The sequence below is a fragment of the Solanum lycopersicum genome, chromosome 3 (genome assembly GCF_036512215.1).
Source record: "Solanum lycopersicum chromosome 3, SLM_r2.1".
Taxonomy (NCBI): Eukaryota; Viridiplantae; Streptophyta; class Magnoliopsida; order Solanales; family Solanaceae; genus Solanum; species Solanum lycopersicum.
Genome location: NC_090802.1, coordinates 53315178 through 53335494, shown reverse-complemented (window position 1 = coordinate 53335494; position 20317 = coordinate 53315178). Strand labels below are relative to the sequence as shown.

Sequence of the window (20317 nt, the reverse complement as noted above, 5' to 3'; positions counted from 1 at the left end):
ATGCAGCATCCAGCAGATATTGATTTCTTGGTTCCATCATTCTTCTGAATTCTGATAATGATGTCTGAAGATTTTGCATTTGAGGGTGTGACTAAACGGTTCATGAAGTAGGTGAAAATTATGAGAGTCCAAAGCAAGTATCTGATGAAATAATTGAGGTGAGTTCAAGCTCGCCCTACTACCACCATTGTAGAAAATGGCGAGTAAACGGTCATATATAGTATCTTGTAAGACTGGCTGCTCTAGCAATTGAAGGAAAAGGACTATGAAATCATTAGTTGTAACTTGTAGCTGAAACAGAACTTGTCACTCTAGCCAACCAGCCAAACAAAGGACAATAAGTCATGTCTCTTGAGGCATAACTTTATAGATATTTTCAACCGCCTTTAATCTTTGTGTATGACATTTGTGCGAAGGACCCTTTATTATCCTTGGTTTCGATTAAATACTAAGCAAATCCAAACTAATCGAATAAACAGCTTGTCAAGACATAAAACTCTGTATAAATTCATTTTTTTCCAATTACTATTATAATTTTTCCTTCAGAAAAAGATGATTTTAGAGATTTAACCACAAGGTAATAATAGGATAGACTCCGCTGTCAAGCATACATATCCTTAAATTTCTGCACATAGTAAAGAAGATAACCTTTACTGCAACAACTTCTATAAAGTATAGGACAATCAGAATCTATAACAACAAAACTGGTACATTCGTCTCATCTACTTTTAACAATACAAATGCATACCTAGCATATAAACAAACTAGTCACAATTAGCAAAAACATACGCATGTTCGATACCTAGTTCCACAACATACACGAGCAGATCGTGAAGAAAACAATAAATGATGATTACACAGAAGGGGCTAGGGGTTGCATATGAACTTTCAAGGATGAATTACTCTGAATTAGCAACATTTCTCTATCTTCGAGCTCAGGTAAAAGACGACAAATATAGGAGGTGGAAAGCCCTCACCGAACAACTGTATAGCTCTATCCAGCTCACCACTATTGTAAAAGCTCATTAACTTTTGTTCTAACTAGAGCTAGGCCATAAGGAGCTGAGTCTCGCTGCAATTTTTGCACTCTTGTAGTCCTCCCGAAGCTGAATGAACCTGGAGTTCACAGAAAATAAGTCCTTGAGCATATTCTCAAACTATTTCCTGATTGAAAATGAGCTTACAAATGGACCCACTTTGGCCTCATTTATTTTTATTTAACTTACGACATCTGAATCAAAATGTACGTTTACGTATTAAGATGTGCAATAATTTTTAGATGTCTGAATCAGAATTCATATGTTAACACTAACTTGTATAAAAATCTGAATACTACATACAGTTTGTTTTCTCAACATCTGAATGCATCAAATTTGCCTTTATTAAAAGTTCATAAATAAAAAAAAATCAAAAAAATACTAAATTAATCTAATGCTATATCATTCAAAAGTTCTCGAAAAAGTAACATAACAAACAATGTTGATGGCTAGCACTCTCATGATTGTGGTTGTTGATTGGAGATTGTGCTCGATGATGGTGGTATTATGGGTAGTAGCTAGTGGTGATTATGACTAGCAATAGTGATTATAGTAGTTGTTGATCGTGATAGTTGCTGGTGGCAACAAATAATTGTGGTGGACGATAACGATAACTAATGGCAGTATATAGAGATGGTTGATGGCTGGTAATAGTCAGTAATTGGTTGTAATGATGACTGGTGGTAATGATTGTAATTGATAGCTAATGGTGGTGATAATACACGATAGACATGTTTGTAAAACACATCTAATTTTATGAGAGAATCTGCAGGAGAACAGTCTGTTTGTTAACAGTATACAAGGTGACTTAAACATGATAATTACCTCTGTGCATCTTTCCTAATGCTCGGGGTTCCCTCAAAGAGTGTTGATAGACTTTCAGGTGCAACAATAAACACGTTTGCCATGCTGGAAAAAAATGATAAACCAGGTTATCAGGATTATATCATATTTTTTGGACGGCATTCAATTTTTCAAAACACTAGCAACTTACATGCCCAACTGTTCAAATTTCTCATCAACTGAAGGTGCATTGAAACTACGAACAAACTCCCCATACTCTGTTATATCACGCTTCAAACGCAATCCTCCACTACAAAGACAAGAGAGATATTATGCAATATACCAGAAAGCACAAACTCGTTTATTCCGTCACCTGTGTCTACTTTGCCATGGTTTCAATTTCAGAAAGAGACAGGGAACAAGTAAGAAAAACATGATGAGTGACTGACCAAGTCAAAACAATGGAGCGAATTGAGTTTGTGTAGAAGTGTGCAATTAAATGCACACATGGATACACAATGACTTCATGTGAGTAAATGATAAAGCATTAAAGAGAGTGTGATAGTTATATTTAAATTACTGAGTGTACAGGGGATTTACTTATCATTGCAAAAAAGAAATAGAGGTGCAGCACCCAGCAAACCCTTTTTTTTTTTGAAATAAGGGTAACTTTGTATTCACAAAAAGTTCATCATCCAAGGGATGATGAATTGGAAACTTACATCCCACAGGGTGGTAGGCACACCCTCAAAAAGACATACAGAATTACAAGTTCCCTATAAAATCGACCATCTCTATGCTTTCCCCTACCAACTCTTGGTTACACCAAAAAAAATAAGACTTAAGCATTTGGTTTTTATCTTCTGAAAACTATCACTTTGTCCTTCAAAACACCTAGCATTCCTTTCTTTCCATAGAGTCCACCATATACATGCAGCACCCAGCAAACTTGGATTAATCCCAGTAAATGATCCCTTTGGAATAGTGCCTAGCTAACAATTTACTAGTTAGCACTGATAACAAGAAAAACAATTCACTAGTAAATACTTCCTTTTTTAATGACCAAGAAATCTGCTATTTTCATCTTCGGAACTCAGTTGCTATTTGATTCTACCCTCCACCCTTCTCCACTAAAGCACCAGACTTGGTTTACCATTCATGATTTGAACTCATGATGTACGCCTACCATACATCCACGCTGTAGTCTGTAGTGCCTTCATCACTGAACCAAAGCCCTGGAGCTAGTACTTGTTTCTTTGAAATCTTGATGTAGTCACAAGAGTACCAAAAAATGATACAAAACTCATGCTTAATCATTCTCATGGGTGCAACACCTCCCTTTATTTCTTTCCTTGGTAAAGAAACTGCATAAGCTTTGATTAAAAGATTTTTTGATAGGTGAGCTTGAAAAACATATTTATTTCCAATTTCTCCAGTCAGACTTAATAATTTGGTCACTATTCATATATCAAGAGTTCCAACCACTTGACGCCATTCAGATTGTAGAAGCTTTTACTGGGAACCATTTTATCATAATATGTGACAAACAGTTGGACAATTTTCTACATAGGAGCTCCACGGATTTCCAAATACATTCATGTACAAAAGAAAAGACCAGATCTGCTCAACACACATAGAATGAAAAATAGAAAATCTGGAACATAAGAAAGCTGACTTGAAATCTACGGATCTTTTATTTATCCATGGCATTGCATGGCGTGAACTGTAGATAGTTTCTTGCTTTGACTTTAGGCAAGTCAGAAAGAATATATGGAGAAGTCTAACTGTGCTCAATATATAGAACATCTCTTCAGGGCGTCTCAGCAAACTTATCTCCACATCCCATAGAACAGAATTGTGGAAAGCCATAAAGAATTGAAGAAAAGCAGGTAAAAGAGGGTTGAATTGGGCATAGAACGGGGCTAAGTTGAAGATTGTTTTAAAATGGGTTAATGATTAAGCGGATTAAAATTTTTAGCCCCTTTATAAAAGAACTGGGGGTTATGAAAGGAGAAATGGAGGTGGGGGGTTACAAAAACAACAACATGATCAGTAAGGGTTTATTTTACCGTCTCCAAATTACTTCGGATTCGAGAGGTCGCGTAGTTTGTTGTTGTTCTTGTTGAGTAATGATGGTGCTTTTCAAAATGTTTTTACTTCTTAACCAAGAATGATCCTTGAAGCATCAGTACACAAGTTGACGTGTGACTAAAAACAGAAGGAGAGGAAGGTAATCACGTGTTTGGCCTTTAATCTATTAACAAAAATATCACAAGTATAGTACTTCATGAAACTAGATTCCCACCTGGTTTACAATCTACCGAACAGAGACTTTATATTTCTTTAATTTCTATAATGTTGAAATGACACAAACATCAGAAATTTCTCTTTTGGCTTTATGCAATAGAAATATTAGCAGGCAGATAGCTTTCTAGACTCACAGACACTAGTGGAAGTATAAGCATTAGCTTGCTATAGGAAGGGAACTATTCCTACTATGGATCCTATAATGTAATTTTTGCAACTCCAATTTTATTAACTTAAACATGCAGCAATAACAGCAATACCGAAAGGAAGTACCTTGCATTGAAGGTGAACTTTTGCCAATGATTAAGCAAGCCTTTGTGTAAACGATTCCCCTATTAAAAGAGAAAAACATGCACCATATTGTTACCAGAAATTTTGATTCTAAGAGTAATAACTACAAGCTGGAAAAAATTACAGATAATGTAATCAGCTGAATCAACACAACACATTGTGGACAGCTGTAAAACGGCTGTAGACAGCCTAAATATTAACAAGTTCCCAACAGTCAAAAAACAATAACATGGTGTTGCAGAGAAACTCTCCTATTTTAAAATGCAGGTTAAGTAGTTTAAGTTGCTTGGAGCTTCCATTTGTTAGGAATTTTGAAAGTTGTGGCCTATGGCATGTTTAAGGCCATCTTAATATATTCATGTAAATAAGACCAATAACAATAGCAACAACTATACCTCAGTCCCAACTCCCAAACAAGTTGGGGTCATTTATATGAACTTTCACTGACCATGTTACTCCATTTAAACCCATCTCATGCCAACATTATACAAATACAAATAAGAAGTAATAGAAGTTCAGTATATCTCCTAAACGTATAAATATCTTAAACGCTAAGCCATTCCTAGAAAGCATAGGACCTACAGTGAAGGTGTCAACATGTCTATAATATGTTGTCAACCAATAGGTATTGCCTATATAGATCCTTCTCTTCCCACCCATCTTTCACTAATTTTGCATTGATCCCCAGAAATTTGTATTTCCTCAAAGACAACTTCCTTCCATCTGATTTTAGGTCTACCTGCCCTCTTTTAACACCTACACTCACCTGGTGACGTGGTCCATGTAAATAAGAATAGAAAATAAATAAATAAAATTAAAGCATTAACCAGTAGGATCAGTGATCACCTAGCATAACTTGTAGAATAAGATGGAGCAATATCAAGCAAATAACTGAACCCACTGAACCTTGTCAGCATTTAGGGGTCAGACTAGGAATAAGCGTACGCAGAAATAAAAACAGGAATATACCAATTCAGTCAAAAAGGCTTGTTTGTTAAGCCCTTCCAGCGCTGTGAATGCCGATTCAAGCACCCTTGAAAGGTATGCGACAACTCTGATAAAGGGAGAAGCCGTAAGAATACATAAAATATCCTTCAGAAAAGAAAAAAAAACTTAAGATGTATTACGAGGGAAAGAGACAAGAAAACATATGAAAGGCCAAACACTATGCATAGGAGGTTTCGGACTCAAATGCGTTCTTGACATATTAAGAATGGCGTGTGTTGATATTTAAAAGCCAGTAAAATAATAGGCAGCTTAATATCCTTCCAGAGATCATCTTATTATAATTTCTCTACTCTATATGGCATAAGTAAAGCTTAAATTAGTTCAGACTTTGAACAAGCTTGTGTTGGCCGATGGTCTGGGACAATGCTGTCATCAGGTGATCGATAATCTGCGACTTTTTGTTCAGTTGACAGTACACGTTCCACCTGAGAACAGTCAAAGGAAGTGTAACCTAATATCAGACATAAGCTTTGATCTGAAAGGAAACAAAATAGAATCAGAGAAATTCAAAACGACTGATAAAAGGTGCCATTGAGATTGTAATAATGAGGCCAAGTCCCACATAAAGACTACCACAACAGTCGAACACATTAAATGTTACAAATCAGACCTCTGCCATAACAGTTTCAATACACTGCTGAAGCCCCTTATAAGCAGCACCCTCTGCACTTGACATAGCTGTAGCCATTTCTTCACAAGAAGCAGCATGCGCACCATCCACAGGCAGTAAAAGTCGAGATATAGAGTTTGCAAAATACTGAAGAAAAGGAGTTCAATGAGAACCCAAAAGAGACAACATGAGATTGTGTTTATTTATCTTTGAAACTGGTAAATTTGTACATGAGATTGTTTAATATTTTAATCACAAAGATTTTCACTAGTTCACTAGCATCAAACCAACATACTTGCTGCACAATAGCCACACTGCTCCCACAGCGTTGCACAGAAACCATGAAAGATCTGAAACTGCTTTCACCAGCAGCAGCTGCTGCTTCTGCCTAAATACCACAGATGATATGGTTAAATCAGCTATATATGACTGTATACTCGTGCACAAGGAAAATTTACATATTTTTCAGACCGTAGTAGACATGAATGCCAAAGTAATTACCGCGGAAGCAGCTGCAGCAGCAACCCTTCGACTTACACTAGGAAGTACAAATCTTTCCCTTAAAGCAGCAGCCTCAGTGAGACTGTCTCTGGCTCTTTCAAGACCTTCAGTTATGTATATGCTCACCTGCAAGAGTTGGAATAAGGCAGCTAATGATACAACGCACAAATGACAGAGAACAATGGCAGAGCTATCCTCCATCCATGAATATGCTACATTACTATGCAAGGTAGTTCTGTAGGAAATGATCCATACATAAATTCCAGTCTCTGAAAAGTAGAAGAAATAAAAGGATATCTATGTACAATGAATTACACTCAACCTCCCAAAAAAAGAAATATTCAATTACATAGTCGTCATGCCAAATGAAAATAACGTAAATACTTCCAGCTAGAGCCGTTAAAATGGGCTTAGCCCATGGGGCCAGCCCAACCCATTACCAGGGTAGGGTTGGGATATGACTTTTCAATCCCATTTAAGACTAGGGCTTACAAGCCCAGCCAAATAAGCCCTTGGCCCTTGAGGCTTGATCCGGGCCGGGCCGGGGTCAGCCCTTGGGCCAATATTTATATTCCATAGCATTAAATTGGATAATTGTTTCCATCAAAACTTGTAACAGTTGATTTCTTTGTTCTTGTCTGCTCTTGGAATTGAACCAAAAAAATCATAGTTCAACCCATCACTGATCACATGTAGGTCAACTTACAAAAATCTCACTGGTGTATGAGCTAATCGCTTAGAGGCACATTATGATGTAATATTACGATTTTACCTGATTTTGGTGTGTCCAGATACATACACTACTACAAAAGTTGCTTTTGGCGACAATTATTTGGAGGCAATAAGCTAATTGCCGGTAATTTATATTTTATGTCAATGTATCCTCGGCAAATTAATATTAGCTGGAAATGATAATTGTTTTTCGTGGCAATAGAAGGGAATAACCATTAAATACTAGAATTAATCTTCACTTCAACACTTTTTACCTTTCCCTCCTTATATTAGGCCCATCTTCCTCCCTCATCTCGGCACAATACTCAGACATCAAACCGTACCTTCATCATATCTTATTCTACAATCAAAGCCTAAATACAAAGTCGTGCAAAATCCTATGCTACATTTGAAACTTCTGTCTCAATTATTTTGTGATGGATTTGATTTTGAAAGAGTGAAGTGGCATATTTTTCGTAATTGGTTTGGTAAGATGTTTCTCACTTCCAATTTGTTAGATTTTTTTCTTAAGTAGTTATGCTCTGTTAATAATTTCTATAGGAAGACACATACTCGCAGAATTTCCAGTGTTATAATTCTTGTTCAGATAGATATTTTGATTTTAGGGTTTAGATGGCACTAATGAAGGAAAATAATTTTGTTGATCCTGTTTCTATGGTAATTATAGTGATATTCTTCTATTTATCGTGTTTTGATGTTAGTGTCTTTGGAGGATATAAAAAGTTCACATGTAATGCTTGTTCCCTATTTAAGGTTTGCATTTTCCCTCTTTTAGTCTTTTTAACCTTTTTGTTTTGTGATTGTTTGTTTAATATTCTGCATATAAGGGGTGTTGTCTATGATCTTTTCATTCATTATAATAGTTTGGATCTTTTAGGAACTAGCTTTCTTGCTAGAAAGTGCACAATCTCTGTTTCCAATGGTAATTGTGTAGGTATAGGTGTTCCCTCCAAAAAGCATGCTAAATAATAAAATAACCCAAAAGTGGACTCGCTTTTTTAGATCCATTTTCATTATCTATGCCTGAATCATAGATTTCAGTAACTCAATAAACATGGTAATATGATTTTAATCACTTGAAGGGATGATTAATTGAAACCATGATAAAAAATAAACCACAAGAAATGATATACATCAATTTTTAATCCAACTTCAGTATAGAAATTATTTGTTGTTTGTCTGTGTGTTCTTCCCTTCTTTTTAATCAATTGATCTCATGTTGGTCATTAGGTTTAGGTAATAGTTAATCTTTTTAATTTTACATGGTAAAATAAGTAAAGAAATAAGCTTATGTGATAACCCGATAAACTTTTTAAGATCTCTCAATCCTTGTGCATTTCCTTCCTTTAGATACTTCAAAATATTTTGATAAATCACATTTTTGAAATTATTAAGATGCAAATTGCAAAATGATACTGTCACACTTGGATTTCTAATTGAATAAAACTAATTCTGGATAGAAATTCTAAAATCCTTTCATGTCTTCTTGTTTTAAAATATATCATTATGAAGATATACATTATTTTGATTAAAAAAAGGCATGCTTTAAAAATCTTAAATTAAATTTCAGTGTTTAATTTTGAAATGAATCATATCTACAATCAAAATGACTATATTTTACTGTGTTTCACTTATCTTGTCTAGATCTTCCTATTAAAATTGCGAGGGATATTACTTTACCTGCAATTCAAAGACAACTAATGTACTTGTTATATGTCTAAGAACTTACTGTTTTTTTAATGTTACAACTATGCTATATGCTAGGACAACATTACCAAGGTATCACAAGAAATCATGAACATAAATATTTGATATTTTGAGATTCATATTTTGATCATGATACTAGAGAAATATGTTATTTACTTTGACGTTTCTAGTCATGGCTGTATATAATGTCTTACTTTATATAGGTGAACAATAATAAATCGATTCCAATATCTCAATGCGTATAAAACTATTGTATTGATGTGGTCCTTCCCTCTCTTGTTAAGTTGTCCAGAACTTTCTCTAATTAGTCCACTTAGGAGATCTTGTAACACCTTTAGAAATAATCAACTAATTTGTGAAGTTAGCTTTAGAGATTGACATATTACCTTTTTTCAAATTCTTATCATTCCTAATTGATAATAGTTGCTGCCTAGACTCTCGTTCTTTCTCGCCAAAGATTGTGAAGAAATATCTTGTACCGATGTGTTCAAGTTGACTAAGGTTGTATCGACCACTAGAATGGGATTAACCTTTGTTGAAATCTGATTATTTTTTACTGTCATAGCCACCTCTAGATAAGAAAAATCATTGCACATGCAGTGATGTGCCTTAACTAGATTTATCTGGTTCATTACCTCTTCCTCACGAACCTCATTAACACCTGATTCATTCTCATATTTTTTATAATTCCTCGCGTCCATTGGAGCTGGTGTAGATTTGTTCATGAGAGCCTACTAATTAATAGCTTATTGTAAAACCTGGAGAAATTACACTCCCTTTTTGCCTATCTAAAGCCATGTATAAGATCACCCTAATGTCAACTCGTCCCAACAGCATTAGGCATCAACTATGGAATTAATAAATTATAATTTTTCTTTGTAGGAATCTCTTTTGTTTTCTTAGTATACTCTATTGACTAATATGAGAGATTGACACTGACTGTTATGCGCTTCATATGATACAAATGGATGATTGACAATGATGAAAATATAGGAGATCGCTCAATGATAATCATAATTCTTTTTTTTTTTTGAGACAGTAACAACTTGTATTCTATTCCAAAACAAAAACCAGAACCTGCCACAACAAGTTACAGATTCCTAATTACAATTGTGGAGAGTACCAGGAAGATCTTTAATCCTATAGCAAAATTTACAAGGAACCTAAAACATCTTTAATTGATTCTAGATCTACCATGTACTCCTGTTTACACCAAAAAAGAAACAAAACTAAGCAGTTCATCTTAATCTTCTGGATGGAATTGCTCTTGTTTTGGAAGCATCTGAGATTTCTTTCTTTCCACATGGACCACCAGATGCAAGACGGAATGATTTTCCATCTTTCTGTATGCCCGAAAATGCTTGCATAACTGCTCCATAACTTCAGGGTCTGCGTAACTTCCTAGGCTCATGTCCTTCTGATTGATAAAGACATTCTACAAAATGTTGGTTATTCTACAGTAAAGGAAGAGATGGTTGACAGTCTCTACTTCTTCTTCACCACATAGAAGGCACCAAGGACTCAGTTGAATATTTCTTTTCATGAGATTTTCCTGGGTCAAAACTGCCTTCTTAGCAAGGAGCCAAGTAAAACAAGACACCTTGTAGGGAATTTTAGTTTTCCATATCAACTTCCATGGCCACCCATTCCTCTGACTGTTACAAGGATTAAGTTTTTTGTACGCTCTTCTAACACTGAAATTGTCCCGATTGTGATCCTGCCATACCAAACTATCTTGTGCATCAATAGTTCCTTTGACCTGCCCTAAGAACTTGTAAAACTCCACCAACCTTTGGATCTCCCAGTCATTTAGAGATCTTCTAAAGCTCAGATTCCACCCTTGGTTTGACCACATCTCTGCTACAGTGGCTCTTTGCTGCTGGTTTAGGGTGAAAATATCCGGGAACAAGGTTTCAAAAGATTCTTGTTCTAGCCATATGTTAGACGTGTAAACTACTCGATCTAACTACGTGCAGTCATGACAAGGACTTGGGCATTGGTCTTGGCATGCATGGGGGCAAAACAATGCAACAAAGGTTCAAGGTGCTTGGGTGTTGGCAAAGTAGCTTGGACGTGCAAGGCTTACGTGTGGGCAGGAGTCGTCGGCAAGACAGTGTGTTGGCTTGACAAGGCAAGGATGTCAGACTTGACGATGGCAAGACAAAGGCATTCACATGGATTGCTGAAATAAAACTAAGTGTTGAAGGAGAGCTGAAATATTCTAAGTCTTGGAAACAAGTTGAAATATTCTAAGTGTTGGAATGTAGGCTGAAATATTCCAAGTGTTAGAATATTGTTATGTCATTTGGATAAGGATGTAATTCGAATTATATTCTATCTGTTCGAAATATAGATGTTGGAAACTTCGTTTAAATCCTGTAATGACAAGTGTCGGACAGGTCGCTTGTAACTGCCGTTTGTAAATGTCGAATGTAACTGCCATGTGCAGAGATTTTAAAGGGTGGAAATTTCGTCTAAGGCTCAGCAGATTGATTCTCGCCTTAGACAAAATTCGTGAAGCCTTCCTTGTATTGATTATGAGATTAATAAAGGTTGGGAAGAGAATCCTATAACACGTTGTCCGTTGTTTAAGTTTACTGCTTTAAGTATTTCTATACTTGGTCAAAAACGTGAGTGAGATAGGTTGAGTGTTGCAGACGTTTGCAGACTGCCTAGGGTGGTGTTCGATAAAAATAAATCGACCCTCTTTCACCATCTATCTTCCCAAAAAGAAGTTTTCCTACCATTCCCCGATTTAATACAGCAGTTTTCTCTTAGCTTTGGCCAATGGTTTCTGATGGCTCTCCAATGGCTTGATCCGTAAGTGCTCGTAACCGTTTTAGTTATCCAGAGATCCTCCATTTCACATTTAGCCTGTATTACATCTTTCCACAGAGCTTGCTCATTGGAAGCAAATTTCCATAGCCACTTCATTACAAGGCTCTGATTTTGAATTTTTAAATTCCCCTACCTGTTTACTCCTATTCAGAGTATCCCACTTTACGAAGTGGAATTTCTTGGTTTCACTATTTCCTTCCCACAGGAAATTCCTCCTCAAAGCATCAAGTATGTCAATAACACCATCAGGAATAGGGAAAAGTGACATACGCATAGAGTCTAAAACACTATTGATGAGTGTTAATCTTCCTCCTAAAGAAAGGTACTGGCTGTTCCAATTCACCAACCTTTTTTCACATTTTTCAATCACTCCATTCCAAATGCCTATAGATTTGCTTTTGGCTCCCAAGGGCATCCCCAAATATGTAGTTGGTAGATCTCCCGTTCTTCCGCCCAAAATCCTAGCCAGAAAGGAGGTAAATCAGGGACTTCATTTACTGGATACAAGAAACTCTTGTTCCAATTGATGTGAAGCCCGAAGATAGCATCTAATAGCATGAAGATTACCCTTAAAATCTTAAGTTGGTTCTTGTTAGCATCACAGAAGACAAGAGTGTCATCTGCATATTGTGAGTGAGTAATCTCCAGATCAGCCCCCACCCTACTGGATACCCTAAAACCTCTCAGCCGCGACTTTTCTTGAGCGATTTTCAACATATCATTTAGTCCCTCCACAGCAATAAAAAAAGAAAGGGAGATAATGGATCTCCTCACCTTAAACCTCTCTGTGAAGAGACAAAAACTGTAGGAAAGCCATTTATTAAAACAAAGAATTTCGCAGTGCTGATGCAAAACTTCATCCATCTGAACAATCTACCTCCAAAACCTCTTTTAGAAAGAGTCTTTAACAGGTACTTCCAATTGAGGTGGTCATAAGCTTTTTGAATGTCTAGCTTACATAGGATGCCCGGAGCCTTGTTTACAGTTCTAGCATCAACACAGTCATTTGCCATAAGAATGGCATCCATTATTTGTCTCCCTTTTATAAAGGCCAACTGTTGAGGGTCCACCAGTTTGTGCATAACCATTTTGATTCTGTCGGTGAGTATTTTGGAGATGATCTTGTACATGCTACCAGTTAAGCTAATGGATCTGAAGTCAGTGAGCTCCTTAGCACCCATTTTATTTTGGAATTAAAGTCGCATAGGTAGAGTTGAAGCTTTTCTCAAAGACACACCTCTAATGAAAGTTCTTGATTGTAGCAATCACGTCTTTTCCAACAGCCTCCCAACAATGGGTATAGAAAGCCATGGTAAAACCATCAAGACCAGGAGCTTTATCACTAGCACAAAGTTTGACACTATCCCATATCTCTTGATCCTCAAACTCCTTCTGAAGCATGTAGTTAGTTATCTTCGAGATTAATTTTGTGATACATCCTGCACCCACCTGAAGGTCTCCAAGTTTCTATTTCAGAATATAAGTTCTAATAGAAAGTTACAATTTCCTTCTTTATGTCTTCTGGATTCTTGACTACTTCACCCCCCACATTTAACTCATCTATATTATTGTATCTTCTGTGTGAGTTGGCAGTTCTGTGAAAGAACTTGGTTTTGTTGTCGCCCTGTTTCAGCCAATTGATCCTTGATCTCTATCTCCATGCAATCTCCTCAAATTTAGCTATATTTTCAAACTCTAGCAGAAGTTCAGCTTTCATACCCTTCATATCTTTCTCCATATCTATGTCACTTCATATGCCTCTTGGATATATAACTTCAAGTGTTATAGGTAATGAATTCTATTGAGATATTTTCTTATGTGTTGCGTCAGTTGAAATTTGATTATTTTATATGTTAGTGCCTTTTAATTTATCCCTCTCTAGTTTGGTTTATATGTTCGTTCAATCTAAGGGACCTTGGGGGATTAAGTTTTACTCCTATTGATGTTAGACAAGTTTTTGCCATCACAAATAAAGAAAGATATTTCTCCTAAGAACATGAGGGAAGCCTATTGTCACCGACAAAGTCTGTACCCTTTTCAATTAGTGGAATTTTGATACTGATATATGCATGAAAATTGTGGGGACATAGGAAATAATGGAACACAAATATAATAATAAAGTAAGTGATGGACAAGTTGTGTTATCTTCTTTTAGAAAATGCAAGAACAATTTCTCGTACTAAATGGTCTAATTTTTATTTTATTTTTTCGTGTTGTGGGAAGACCTATAGAGTAAGGCTGCAGTTTTGATCTCATCGATGAGAATTTTAAAATCACTTTGCTTAACTCTAATTATATATGATTAAATTTCTATTCTAATTTTCTTGAATGACCTTTAATCTTGGTTCAATTCAAAGCAAGATCATTTTTGGCGCATTCATTTTCTATATCACCAAGGAGCTTCACAATTGTGTATGTTATTTCTTTCCCATAAATAAGATGTTCAATTATAGTTTATGAATGGATAAATCACCTTCTTGCTTGTTTTTCATCTCATTTATTACTGAGTGACTTATTGATGTTGTTTCTGAACTTTTTGTTCCTATTTAAATTTTTTGACCATAAGCCCTAGAAGTTCATGGTCAAATACATTTTCCTACTATAATGTCTAATTACAGTTCATTTATTTTGGAACACCTCAGATTTGTTATTTGTGTTACTTATTGGATATCGTAATGGAGGAGGGATGATTTGGAACTTGAGCTTATTCTTATGTATAAGTATCAAACAATATTCTATAGGTATATTTCCATCTTTGCTCATGATTTGGTGAAGGCAAAAATAGCTATAAGTAAATTGATACATTAAGCTTTCTTTACTTATTCAATGTTTTTCTTATCTACTACGTCACCCTTGTTATATTTTCTCTGGTTATTTTAGTGTTTAAAGTTAAAATCTCTATGAACAAAGAGAACATTGAATATAGTTTAAAAACTACACATTTACTTTTGGATAGTACTAAAATTATTGCAGTTTCAAGACTGAAATAGGTCAAACTGATTATTGAAGTCAGATTGTGTCATATAACCAAGAAAGAGGTAGTACAATTAGTTTGTTAATTGAGATTGATAAGTAGCTTAACGAAACTCATATTCCAAGTTTTGAAATTCAGAAATAACACTTTGTGTAAGACCATCTATTCTTGTCTTGGTGCATGTACATGTTCGCTAAAAACTATATTTGTAGTTGAAGCAGGCTTAGTGGTTTTAGTAGAATCTGAATGCATTTTCTTTTTTAGTTTCTACGTTGTTGCATTTTGTTTCATTTTATTCTTTCTGCATTTATAATGGTTCTATTTTCTTGTTGATTTTTTCTTTCCTTTGTAACTGCTATTGAGTTTTTCATATTGTCATATAATTCAGTTAATTTTTAATTGTCTCTGCCTTTGGTATCTGTTGTAATTTTCTAAAAATTCAATATCTGAAATTGCTTGATATCACAATACTTACAATATTTTTCCACATTGTATTTCACCTGTTGACACATTTATTTACTATTTCAGGTCATGTGATTTGATGTTCGAAATTTAGCAGATGCAAGATTTTATTATGAAGAATTACAAAAAATAGTTGAAGACTACGATTATAGGATTGGTTTAGTCAAAATAATGAGTTTATTTCTAAAATTACTGTGACTATGTTTTTTGTTGTTGTAAGGGTTTGGTAAGATTTAATTAGTTTTATGATTAATTAGTTATATATTATGTTGCTTAGATAATTTTTTGATGAATGTTGCCATTATTTATTTCCATACATGTCAATTTAATTTAATATACAAGCTATAATAATAGACGCTAAAAGAAAAAATAAAGATATTTTCACAAGGTTACTGTAGCCATTACACTTTCTCAAAACATTTGTTGTTAAAGATATTGACTTTTATTAGCCATTCTAATTGCCGCTAAATCTACTTACATTTATCGACAATTTAAGTGAATTAGTGCCAAAAAAAATAGTCGCTAACACAACATAATTAGCTATCCTTAGTAGCCATCATAATGTCCACAAACAATTGCCATTATAGCTTGCGACTTTTTGCGGCAATAAAGTATACCTTTACCAGCATTCATCTGAATGGCCGAGGAAGGCTTTAGCGACCCCAACAATAACAGCCAAAATCAAACGGCCGGTAAATGCTATAGTGGTAATAGTTATTGCCGCTAATGACCTTTATTATTGCCGCTAAATTCCTTTTTGGTTGTAGTGATATAACTCGAGATACATGGACTCAAAATTATGTAATTTATTCTATTTACACTCCATCCAAGTGGATTCGCATATATCTAATTAGATACATAGACAAATCCCGCACCCTCGCCTCCCTCCCATATCGCTAGCGACTCTTATTTCGCTCGTCTATTAGGGATGCATCACACTAGATACATGTATCTCGCGTATCTAGCATCCTAGATACATACGAATCACACTATTTTTGCTAGTGATATTGAAACAACACCATTGTTTGACATATTTGATTTGAAAATCTTTTCATGTTCTTTTAAGTTAGAGAATATTAAGTTTGAATAAAAAAGGGCTAGCGCGCCCCAGCTTGCGACCCTTCTAGGGTTGAGTTGAGCATTTTTCAGGCCCTTTCAAATGAAGGACCGGTGCGCCCTAGCCCATCAAATTCCTTGGCTCGCGAGGCTTGGGCCTGGTGGGGCTCGGCTGGCCCTTTATGACAACTTTACTTCCAGCAGAAACAAACTTTGAAATAGAAAAGTAGTGAACTTACTTGGTCCAGAAGGCATGTAAAAACAGCCCTTACATTAGCAGCAATTGCAGCAGGCTGTACAAAAAAATTAACAAGCAATTAGGTCAACCCTGTAGGTCTGAAACGAATCAGATTGGATCAATATCAAAGTGCGAGGACAAGAACTGCACCAGTCTACTGGAAACGGACGACATGACATTTGATATTATAATTCTCTAACATGACCAATAAACTTGTCAGAAAAAATGTTGTCTTTAGACTTCTATAGAACTGTTCGCTAATTAATTGACTTTGAGTATGTGTGTGTGACTCTGTAGTATTCAGGCTCAATGCAATATATATTCTCTTGGATCTTCCACCTAGATAATTTTATAAATCAGGAAGCTGTGCCCAACCATCTCAAAGGTATATATGCATTCCAAGAAAGAGTAGGTTGTAGCCAGTGGCGTACACAGAATTTTCCATTAGCAGTATCACTATTGAATTGGTCCAAACTGCCAAAAGCCCAAAACTGCATTTGCATAAAAAAAAAAGAGGTTGTGAAGGTTTGATCCCGCACCTCCCACGCAAACATTGGAACAGCCATGACCCAACCACCAAGCTACTGAGTGACATTGGTACAAGCAGAGTCCTTTTAACATTTCTACCTTTCATAATTGTTTTATTTATTACTTTTATAGGTATATCTAGTTAGAAAATAATCAACGAAGCAGTGTCACATGACACCCCTTGGACCAATGTTTATCTGTCCCTGGTTGTAGCTCCCTGCAACATCCTGAAACATATGTCACATATACCTGTGATGAAAACAAAGTGCATCTGGATACTGCTTCTTCATTCCAACGAACGAACTCTGTCACCACAGTAACAGAAATTTGCTGGTGAGAGGATGCCATTGAAGCACCTTTTGAGCGTCCAATTGTCCCAGATGACTCGGAGGATTGCTGGCCTTCAGCACGTAGCTCCTCCATCTGCGAGGTATAACCGAAGTGTGTTGACGCTAGATTATGAGTAATAATCAGTATAATGATATTTTATCAGTGAAATGCTTCATAAACACCAAGTTCGGCAACTTGTTGCAATTTTATGGCACTAATAATGATCTTTTTTTTCTAACAATGTACCTCCCGAAGTACAAAATTGTTTAATGGTTTTCAGAAAACATGAGTCAGCTATGAACATTACTTTATCATACATCCACCCAACGTAGTCCTATTGAAACTTATTTGGGCTCTGCAAGGAAATAATCTCAAGCTTTCCACAACCTGCTAACACAGCCAATTGACAGTCCATAAATCTTATCCCTTTCTCTCTTAATCTCCAGTTTATTACTTGTATATACATATATCATCATCATCATAACCAAATAAAATACTGAAAAGCAGATATGTTAACATTTAGATTGTTATTTCAGGAGTTATTTATCACCATGCTGTAGAGGTATCTTATAAATTTTTCTTCTGCAAGTTAGACCAAAAGGAAAGAGAAAACTAGACAGAGAGATATCCTAAGTTTAAGATGATGGACCACTAAGAGACAGACTATCCCAACCTTAGCTTTGTAGAGTTGTCTAAGAGAGGCCTGCTCGTACTCAATGTATATATCTTTGTGGGGTAGAAACAGGGATTCCGTTAAACCTGTCCAGAAGAAAAACAACATGAGATTGTAATGCACAAACACAAAAGTCACTATCGCGTACAACAGAAACAAAGGTGCAACCATATTCAAACAGTAGAAAACTTCTTCAACAAAAAGTGTTGCAGTGCAATTATGCTTGATTTTACCAATCAAAATCTCTGTACGTATTTTTTTTTTTTTTTGTGGAAGTAAGAAGTATATGAGCATGGCATTTTCTGTACTTTTTGGGAACTCAAGCAGATAGAATGACAGGATAGCACAAGAAAGGTCAGGTTTTAGATTTGATATTACATCCACATATTCTCCATTGTAGCTAGTTCAATTTTAACTAGAGATAATTGTCAGCAACTAGGAAGAGTAGCATTCAATGTTAGAATGTTAAAGGTCAAATTAGAACATTATTAGAAGTGCCCAGTTCTAAAGTAAGGTATTCTCCAACATTGGACAGATAACATATGTGTATCGTGGTCGACACCATTAAAGACTAAAGAGGTGTGTCTTTTATTTATCCAATCACCGAAATCAGTATCTCTTCTTCTCTTATTTTCTCATATGGTATCAATCCTCTACAATATAGGTAAAGTTCCAAGTAACTTCAGTCTACTGGGAATGTCAGCTGACTAACGTTTTTCTATTCTTTTACACCGTTGGTAAAGGCTAGCCTAAAGCACACTTCAGCCCTGAAGCATGGTGAAGCCCACGTTGGGTGCTTCACCTTGCTTAATAGGTGCTTTAGGTCAAGGTGCTAAGGTGTGTGCAACCTCACCAAGGGGGTTTCTGTCTTCAAGGGCACAACAACATATATAAACGATTTAACTATAGTTTTTCTCTTCTTTTGTCCAAATAATCATTTTTGTAATTATAGTTTGCATTACATTTCTTTTTTTTGGTTCCCTCTTCATTGGTGGTTTTTCTGCGGTTAGCCTATAGTTTGATTGCATTTAAAGCTCCAACATACTTTTCACTTTTCACTTATTTGCTCTTTTATAACTTTAGTACTGATACTGTAAAGATGGATTTTGGGCCCAACCCAACCCCCCAAAAGCTAAGCTCATGGGGGGAGGATTATCCAAGTCCATATAAGAGACCAAATTCCCATCCCTTACCCGATGTGGGAATTCTTAACACTCACGCGGACGCCCAGACCTAGTCAACTAGAGCGTGGACACTATAATATGGGGGGCCAACATTGGTGAATAAAGAATTGGGATGGGACTGGCTCAGATACCATGTAAGGATGTATCTTGGGCCTAAATCAACACCAAACTAGCTCATAAGGGGAGGATTGTCCAAGTCCATATAAAGAGACCAAATTTTCATCCCTTTTCCGATGTGGGAATTCTTAACAGATACCATGCTAGTGGAACCACTCTTAATTTCGGCGAACATTTCAGTCTACCTTGCTCTTTTATTCTGAAAATTCTAGCAGCACACTTTTTTTTTTTGAACAGGTAACTTCGTATATTTCTCACAAACAGTACATAGGTTGTACTGAAAACCATATATACAAATTTTACTTCAAAATCCTGCTAACTCCTACCTAAATTGAATATAGAACCTCAATTATGGAGATAGTGTATTTGAGTATATTTGATTACACCAAAAACATAGTAACAAAAGGCAGTTTAGCTTAATCTTTTGCATACTATTCTCTATGCTATCAAAACATCTAGCATTCCTTTCCCATTTTTCGATGAAGAGAAGTCGCGTGAGACTCTTTTGCGTAAGTTTTAAAATTAGTCTTTGGTTCTCGCTTTTCTCTCTAAAGCGCAGACTTTCTCACTTTGACACCAAAAGTGCATGCTTTTCTTTTCCTCTGGCGCCTCGCTTCAGTGGCAGAGAAGCGCTGAAGCTCGCGCTTTTAATAACACTGGTTGGTAGTCCCTTCAACGATCTATAAACGAGCAGGCTTCACTAGCCCAATTCTACCTTCTTTTTATCCCATTCAATAATTCAAAATATCCAATCCTCTTTCTTTTGCTTCTACCTCCCATTCAATCAACTGATCTTCTTCCTTTATGCCAGAAGGAAAAATCAAAAGAAAGAACTTCTCTGACATCTTTTCACAGCCTAGTAGATCAAACTTATTAGCTGCTTATTCTTCTGCTACTTTTAGTTGTTTTCCAGCAATCCTCAGTGTTTTTTCACTTCCTTG

At 35.8% G+C, this 20317-nt stretch overlaps 1 protein-coding gene across 2 annotated transcripts in view; it reads right to left on the bottom strand.

Annotated features, from left to right (window-relative positions):
• Positions 1–649: 649 nt before the first annotated feature.
• LOC101251163 (exocyst complex component SEC10b) overlaps positions 650–20317 on the bottom strand; it is a 37791-nt gene continuing 18123 nt past the window's right edge. For both annotated transcript variants that reach the window (XM_004235166.5, XM_010319919.4), the window contains exons 14-25: positions 18076–18161; positions 17322–17495; positions 16546–16599; positions 6538–6663; positions 6332–6424; positions 6037–6183; positions 5754–5851; positions 5388–5472; positions 4401–4459; positions 2032–2130; positions 1863–1946; positions 650–1116 (exon numbers count right to left, since the gene is read on the bottom strand). In XM_004235166.5, coding sequence (XP_004235214.1) covers positions 1038–1116; positions 1863–1946; positions 2032–2130; positions 4401–4459; positions 5388–5472; positions 5754–5851; positions 6037–6183; positions 6332–6424; positions 6538–6663; positions 16546–16599; positions 17322–17495; positions 18076–18161 — 1184 coding nt within the window. In that variant the 3' untranslated portion in view covers positions 650–1037. The remainder of the gene's footprint in view (positions 1117–1862; positions 1947–2031; positions 2131–4400; positions 4460–5387; positions 5473–5753; positions 5852–6036; positions 6184–6331; positions 6425–6537; positions 6664–16545; positions 16600–17321; positions 17496–18075; positions 18162–20317) is intronic.